At 36.5% G+C, this 9,098-nt stretch overlaps 1 protein-coding gene across 1 annotated transcript in view; it reads right to left on the bottom strand.

The window, feature by feature from the left end:
- Positions 1 to 2,412: 2,412 nt before the first annotated feature.
- LOC143023494 (uncharacterized) overlaps positions 2,413 to 9,098 on the bottom strand; it is a 22,525-nt gene continuing 15,839 nt past the window's right edge. The window contains exons 4-5 of the mRNA XM_076182023.1: positions 3,364 to 4,127; positions 2,413 to 3,011 (exon numbers count right to left, since the gene is read on the bottom strand). Of these exons, the coding sequence (XP_076038138.1) occupies positions 3,003 to 3,011; positions 3,364 to 4,127 (773 nt within the window). The 3' untranslated portion in view covers positions 2,413 to 3,002. The remainder of the gene's footprint in view (positions 3,012 to 3,363; positions 4,128 to 9,098) is intronic.

The following is a 9,098-nucleotide window of genomic DNA, read 5'->3' as shown; positions in this document are numbered from 1 at the left end:
AACCTGTGAAAAGTCTAGGGTAAACTTACTCACTACGGTAGATATAACAAATAACAAAATTAAAAGGTGTATAGATAAACTCAAAGTTAATAAAACACCAGGGCCTGACGGTTGGCATCCAAGAATCTTAAAGGAAATGAAAAACGAGATTGTTGTTCCATTAGCAATTATTTTCAAGAAATCCATCATACCCGGAGATGTCCCAAGAGAATGGAAGCTAGCTAACGTTACTCCCATATTCAAAAAAATGTGACAAAAAACAACAACAAATAACTATAGGCCCATAAGTTTGACTTCAATCGTAGGACAAATAATGGAAACTATCATCAGAGATGCTATCGAACATCATTTAGAAAGTAACCGTTTGAGAAATGATAGTCAGCATGGTTTCAGACGGAAACGTTCTTGCGTGACTAACTTACTCGAATTCTACAACACAGTTATCTCGAATTATGACAAAAGAATCAATATAGATTTAATATATCTAGACTTTGCAAAAGCTTTTGATACCGTCCCACACGAAAGACTACTTACTAAATTAGCTTTACACGGAATAAGTGGTACCCTATTAGGTTGGACTAGTAATTGGTTGAATGGTCGAAAACAGAGAGTTGTTTTAAATGGAAAAAACTTCTAGATGGAAAAATGTTACAAGTGGAGTTCCTCAGGGTTCCGTTCTTGGGCCACTTCTATTCATAGTATATATAAATGATATAGACCATGGACTAAAATCTACTGTTTCCAAATTTGCTGATGATACAAAACTGTGCAGAGTGGCAAATAATCACTCAAACCAATTAGACATTCAAGAAGATTTAGATAAATTACAGCAATGGTCTGAAAAGTGGCTAATGAAATGTAACACAAGTAAATGCAAGGTAAAGCACACAGGTAAAAATAACAGTAAGTACGATTACAAGTTATTTTGAAATTCGTTAACAAAAGTGGATAGTGAAAAAGATCTCGGCGTATTATCAGTAACGACCTCAAATCATCCAAGCAGTGTATTTCAGCCTCTGAGAAAGCAAATAAGATTCTAGGACTGATTGCGCGATCTTTTGATTTCAAAAGTCCATCACTCATTAACAAGCTATATAAATCGTTAGTTCGTCCACATTTAGAATATGCTGTTTCCGTATGGTCACCGAATCTCATTAAAGACATTGACAGACTGGAAAAAGTACAACGGCGAGCCACAAAACTGATTCCAAATATCAAAAATAAATCATACGAAAATCGACTAAAACATATGAATCTGTTTTCCCTAAAAAAGCGTAGACTCAGAGGTGATTTGATACAGGTCTTTAAGATTTTAAAGGTAATTGACAACATCAAAAGTGACAAAAATTTTCACATTGAATGAGAATCAGACAAGAAACAATGGTCTCAAACTCTCCGGAAATAGATTCAATTAGGAAGTAGGTAGAAACAACTTTGCCAACCGTGTAGTTAATGAATGGACTAAACTTCCTGCACAGGTAGTGCACTGTAGTTCAGTTCGAAGCTTTAAGAATCATTTAGATAAACACCTAAGTAAGATGCTGTAATGATTACAATATATTTTATAGTATTTGTTTTTGCTTTGTTATTATTTGTCTGTATGATTTTCATTTATTATTAGTTATATGTCAATTTATTATTATTTACTATTTACCTGTTTGTTTATTATTTAACTACACCTATGCATTTATTTATGCATTTTATTTGTTATTTACATTATTATAGTTTTTATTTATTATTTTATCATTATTGATTTTTTTTCGCATCCGACCTAGATATGGACCAAAAGATCTCCTGTCGGCATGCTCCGCCTTTGTAATCCTTTGTAATGTATATACATATATATATATATATATATATATATATATATACATATATATATATACATATATATGTATATATATATGCATATATATGTATATGTATATATATACATATATATGTATATACATATATATGTTTATATATATATATATATATACGTATATATATATATACATATATATACACGTATATATACATATATATACCTATATATATAAATATATATATATATTTATATATACATATATATACATATATATATATATATATACAGTATATATGTACATATATATATATATATATATATATTAATATATGTGTGTGTGTGTATATATATATATATATATATATATACTGTATATACATATATATATATATATATATATATATATACATATATGTCTGTATATATATATATATATATATATATATAAATATATATACTATATATATATATATATATATATATATATATATATATATATATATATATATATATAGAGAGAGAGAGAGAGAGAGAGAGAGAGAGAGAGAGAGAGAGAGAGAGAGAGAGAGAGAGAGAGAGAGAGAGAGAGAGAGATTTTGGTTTTAATAAATTTATTACGCCCGTGGGCGGCAAACAATAGTACATCTATCACAGCATTGTGTTAGAGGACATGTCATATATTACACACATTCTTTAAACGGAGACAAAATACAATAATCATTCAGGATCCCCCGAAATGGTGATGGCGGGATAGTGGTACTATGTAAGTGTTTACATATAATCATCATGCCCCGTCTCCGGGGAATATTGTCTGTCACTATGGGTCACTGGAGACAATAATATCAAGGGTGTTCGTGTTAGGACGGTTACACAGCCCGCACGATGATCACCGTGGCATATCATCCGTCTGGGACCCCCGTCACACAGGTCGACTCCCAAGTCCGAGCCGAACACTGACATTATTGTGCCTTGGTACCATGGTCTTGCGTCGGCGTTACTTGTGGCGGTTGGGTAGGTGGTGGTCGTATGGGGATATCGGTAGACCGTTCCGCATCTTTCGGTGTGTTGACATGGCATGAGTGGCTGCGTGTACTCGTATCTTGTTTTAAGGCATGATAGGGTGAGCATTGCGCGTGACGTCCATGACGTAGGTATAGGCTGCCTTGGTAAGATGGTCCACCGTTTAATAAATTCATTGCTTCTGAGGGCGACAAACAATAGTATATTAGTCATATTATTATATAAAGAGATACAAAAGGAGTTATGATTGGATTTAACAATCAAAATCCCCCAAAATGGGGGTGGCGAGCTAGGAGTGTATCTAAGTTGTCGTCACTAAGTAAATATTTACATACAGTTATCACGTCTTGTCTCTGTGGAATACTGTCTGTCACAATGGGGCATTGGAGACAGTAGTGTTCAAGAGTGTTGGCGTTAGGGCGGTTACACAGCCTGCATGATGAGTAATGTGGCATATCTTCCGCCTGGGATATTTGCCACACAGGTCGATATCCGAGTCTGAGCCGAGCACTGACAACATTGTGTCTCCGTACCATGGGTCCGCGTCGGCGATACTTGTGGCGGCTGGGTAGGAAGTGGTCGTGGTGTTGAATGGAGACACTGGTGGCTCGTTCCGCATCTCTTCGGCGTGTTGTTATGGTGTGAGTGGCTGCGTGTATTCTGTTTTTGAGGCATGTGAGAGAGGGTACTACGCGTTCGTTATCTAACACGAAGGCACAAGCTGCTTTGGCAATACGGTCCACCGTGTCGTTGCCAGCAAGGTCGACATGTGAAGGCACCCATATGAGAGATACGGTCATAGATGTTTCATGAACAACGGCGAGTTGGGTCAGTATGGCCTGTACAACACGATAGTAGTTGGGTCTGGGTGAGGAGAGGGCGTGTAGAGCTGGTTGGGAGTCACAAACGATCACACCATTTACGTTACAGTCTACAAGGTATGTTACTGCGTCGAGGATTCCGTGTAGCTCACAAAACGTGGAGCTTGATGTGACAGGTAACCTGCGGCCAATCCATCCAGCTTCCACAGGTGGCTGTAAGGTGGGTGAGTACATGGCACACGCTGCTCTTCCATCAGCCTGTACTGAGCCATCCACGTAGATGACATGCGCTGCGGGGATCTTTGAGGATACGCTGTCGATGGTCTCTAGTGCTAGTTGCTTTTGAAGTGCAGGAAGGTCATCTTTGGAGGTTGGTGTGAAGGTGACGTTAGGGAGGGAGATTCGCCACGGGGGCAAGTCGGGTTCAACCGTTTCCTCAGGGACGTGGATGTCAAGGTTTCTGAGTGTGTTGCACACTGTAGTGACGAGGTTGCGGCCTCCTGGTCGAAGTGGGAGGCGGGGTGCACTGTCAGGTTCGAGCGACGCTCTGATGGTAGCAGTAAAGTTTGGGGACAGATAGGGCGATCGGAGGCATTTTACAGAGAGAATGGCCATGTTAGCATATATTCTCTCTACAAGCGAGGGTAGACCAAGTTCACTTTGCATGTTAACGATGCGAGTCGAAGGAGGGCAACCTAAGATAAATCTCATTACTCTATTTTGGAATTTTTCGAGAGGTTCCAAAGCTCTCCTGGGAAGTTGACAAAGGGCAGGTGATAAGTAGTCAACGAGTGATCGAAGAAATGTGGTGTATAGAGTTCTGACCATTGGTAATGAAGCGCCGGTGGAATTTGTGGCAAGCCACTTGATAGGGTTAAAACGGGCCAGAGAGAGAGAGAGAGAGAGAGAGAGAGAGAGAGAGAGAGAGAGAGAGAGAGAGAGAGAGAGAGAGAGAGAGAGAGAGAGAGAGAGAGAGAGAGAGAGAGAGAGAGAGAGAGCTGAGGATTTGGTTGAGGATTTACAGCATGGAGTTCCTCGACGAGGAAATTCACCATGTCACAAAAACTTTCAGTCTACCTCCTTAAAAAAGGCACAGTACATCAGACAACGGAAAGACACAAGTGATAGGCTAAACAAATGATGCCTGATCGTACCGGGCTCTGATTTCTCACGCGCACTAGTGGACACTTTTCGCACATTAGGGCTGGAGTACTAAGTGTCGCATAGAAAATATCAAAACAACTATTGACGCCTACAACAAAATCACTAAACTACCTCATCATTACATACAGGATCCCCTGTGAGAATTAATACTATGGTGAGAGCAACATAGGTCTACAACCCAGGATCAGGAAACACAAGACGGACTTAAGAAATCACAGCCTTTCTAACGCGTTAATGGGTCATGCGGATCAAGGACATCTGCCCAACTGGCAACAGGCAGAAGTGGTGTTGAAAGGTCTGCCCAGAAGATAGAGGAAGGAGGTTTAACGTTTGTACATGGACCCCAAAGCCAAATGAAATATGAAAGTAGGTGACAAATGAACGAAGTATACAACAAAACCGGCAGCGATAAGGAGCTATCCCAGGACAGCGCCTACCAAGCACGGTGGTTTTATCCGGTGACCAAAAGTCCGACGAGTTCATCACATCCTTCCTGGGTTGACGGCTTAGTACCGGCTGTTTATTGACACTACTTGTTTTATATTCTTATTTTATTTAATTTCAATTTATATTGACTTCTTTTGATTTTTACACATTTTCACACTACAGCATATGAAGTAATATTTTTTTTCACATTTCAAACAAAATGTAACGCACACCGGAACTGTCCCAGACAAATAATTATATTAAAAAAAAATAATCTGCTGTATGTCCTGGCCAAAACAGCCACGGATCCTGCACTCATGGAGGTGAACGTGGGATTGGTTTCCAATGTATACCGTCAGCTTCACCCCAGTAACATTCCTCTCATATCTAGCCCCGTGACTGCTTCCACCTTTTTCATTTTGTCAAGATGTCTCAACATATATATTTATATATACATATATATAAATAATTATATATATATATATACACACACACACACACACACATATATATATATATATATATATATATATGTATATATATATATATATATATATATATATATATATATATATATATATATATATATATATATACCTTTTGGGCAAAGTCTTTCTCTTAAGCAATTACTGTTGAATGCTAAAGCACAAGTGGCATCAATAATTTTTAGAGAACATTTCTCTAACTTTCTAAGTATCATTTTCTCTTCATGGTTTAAACTCTGGAGGAAAGCACGAAAGTCGTCACCTTCACGAAAGCCACCAACGTGGGACGCTGCCTAAATGCAAGGGGAGAATGCCCAGACTCCTACAAGAGGTCTGTTGTTGGGGCATACGTGAGAAGAGCCTTTTCCCACTGCAATACGTGGAAGGCTGTCCATACCGAACTGGAGCGTGTAAGGCAGATGTTAACTAATAATGGTTTCTCTTGTGATCTCATTGAGGATGTCATAAGGAGGAATATGGAAGAATTCCACACACAAACCCAGACCACTGACGATAAAAAGAAACATATTACACTATATCATAAAATAGACTATGGAACGGCCTACAGACAGGAAGTAGACACTCTCCGAAGGATTATCAACGATGGAGTTGTACCAAAAGAACCCTACGAGAGAGTTCTGCTGAGAGTCTCAAGCCGTTCCAATCTGGTAGCCTCCTTAATAATGAAAAACAACACCACCCCTGTAGGACCCAAGGAATCGAAAACTGGCGTAGTCTACAAATTTAAATGCTCTGAAGAGGCATGCAAGCCCCTCGACATGAGCTACGTCGGATATACGATGACCACCTTAAGAAGGCGACTTCTAGCACACCGAAATAACGGAGCTATTCACCAGCATTATATTGACACACATGACAAGAAGCCGCGCTTGGAAGACCTCATCAGGGACACCGAAATCATTCACACAGACTCTAATTACGGACGCTTAATAATTGACGAGACAGTTAGTATTACTTTACAGCACCCTACATTAAACGTCCAGAAGTCATCGGATCATGTCCTCCTTTCCAATAGGAAATACAGACCCGCACACCGTGACATTTGCCCACTGGAAGTTCCAAGACGACAAGACGTGACATTAGCTCCCCGTAGGTCTCGGCGAGAGGGTGCATCTAGACATTTGCTCACCGGGAGTGACAACTCGACAAGACGTGACATAAGCCCATCGTTGGGCTAGGGCCCCCTTCCTGGCCCCGCCCACCCGTATATTCCCACCAATCATATTCCACCATTTTTATTTCTTCTCTGTTGTTTGTACGGCCCACGGGCCTTTATATTCTAATGTTTTTCACACTTGTAATCAGTTTTACCCTGAAGACGACCATGTGAAATGGTTGAAACAGCTGTCGGTATAAAATGGAAAACCACTCTGACGACTTTCGTACTTTCCTCCAGAGTTTAAACCATGAAGAGAAAATGATACTTAGAAAGTTAGAGAAATGTTCTCTAAAAATTATTGATGCCACTTGTGCTTTAGCATTCAACAGTAATATATATATATATATATACATATATACATATATATATATATAAATACATATATACATATATATACTGTATGTATATATATATATACATATATACATATACATATATATATATATATATATATATATATATTATAATAAAGTAACCTCTGTCTGTCTGATTGTTTATTTGTTTGTTTGTATGTACACGAATTCCTCCTAGGGTTTTAGAGATAGACCCCCCTAACCATATATATTCTGATACTCTATCACTCCAGGTACTTGGATAACTATATTTCATTTCGAAAAAAATATATATTTTAGTTAGGGTTAAGGGATAAAGTTAGGAGATCTATGTAGTATCCCCTGAAGTCGTGTAGTATTTTTTGTGACTTAAGAATTAATATGATTAAACAAACCATTGTATGTGTCCATAAATATTATCTACATTTGTGAAATTAATGTTGCCACAAACCATGATAGATTTTGTAAGAAGAAAGCATTTTCATGGAAAATGATTGTATAATTTTACCAAATGTTGAAATATTGGTTATTTTCATTTAATTATTGTGCGGGCGGATATTGCTCATTCCCAAACTCCTACGTTTTTGCAGATAAAACCCTTTAACTCTATATATTCTGAAGATAAATAAACTAGATATATTTCTTCACCTTTCAGCTGTAGACATTTATTGTGTATCCACACACACACACACAAAATGCATATACACACGCACACAAAAGAATGTGTATACATGATATTTGTGTATGCATGTATTTTCAAACTAGGGTTTCCCAACTTCGGTAGGGGGGCGCACACCTGGGAGGGGGGAGTATCTAAAGCTATATTTAATCTAAAAAAATATTTTGGCTAGGGTTAAGGGTTAAAGTTAGGTGGTTTATGGTGAGGGAACACGCCACTACTGTAGTCTCCCCTTAAGTTATTATTTTTGTAACACAAGAATCAATATAATTAAACAAACCATTGTATGTGTTCATAAATATTATTCATATCTGTGAAATTAATGTTGCTACAAACCATGATAGCTTTTGTACGAAAAAATAATTCAAATATAAAATGATTGTGTAATTTTAACAAATGTTGAAATGTTGCTTATTTTCATTTAACTTAAGTGCGGTGGAAATTTATTATTTACAAATTCTTCCTAGGTTTTTTCCAAAATAACCCCTATAACCATATATATTCTTAAGATAAATAAAGTAGATACATTTCTTCATTTTTAGCTGTAGGCATTTATTGTCATTCCACACACACATTCACACACGCACACAAAAGAATGTGCACATGATATTTGTGTTTGTGTATGCATGTATTTTCAAACTAGGGTTCCCCAGCTTTCGGGTAGGGGAGGCACACATCTAGGAGGGGGAGTGTTTAAAGCTATATTTCACTTGAAAAGTATTTTGGTTAGGGTTAAGGGTCAAAGTTAAGTATGGTATGGTTAGGTTAGGGATTATTCACGAACAATTAAACTTTGAATTACTATTTTACAAATACTGTCATAAACAAAAAAGAAAATTATCAACTTTTGATTTGTTATTTTTGCAAAAGTGATTTACCAGTAAAAATGAAAAATAATATATATATATATATATATATATATATATATATATAATGATAATAATAATAATAATGATAATAATAGTAGTAATAATAATAATAATAATAATAATAATAATAATAACAATAATAATAATAATAATAATAATGATAATGATAATAATAATAATAATGATGATAATAATAATAATAATAATAATAATAATAATAATAATAATAATGATAATAATGATAATGATGATGATTATAATGATAATAATGATAATAATAATAATAATAATAATAATAATAATAATAATAAT

Source organism: Oratosquilla oratoria, unplaced genomic scaffold (assembly GCF_046742065.1).
Source record: "Oratosquilla oratoria isolate Oo_2021 unplaced genomic scaffold, ASM4674206v1 SCAFFOLD48, whole genome shotgun sequence".
Taxonomy (NCBI): Eukaryota; Metazoa; Arthropoda; class Malacostraca; order Stomatopoda; family Squillidae; genus Oratosquilla; species Oratosquilla oratoria.
Note: the sequence above shows the minus strand (reverse complement) of the source record. Positions and strands in the feature narration are given on the sequence as shown.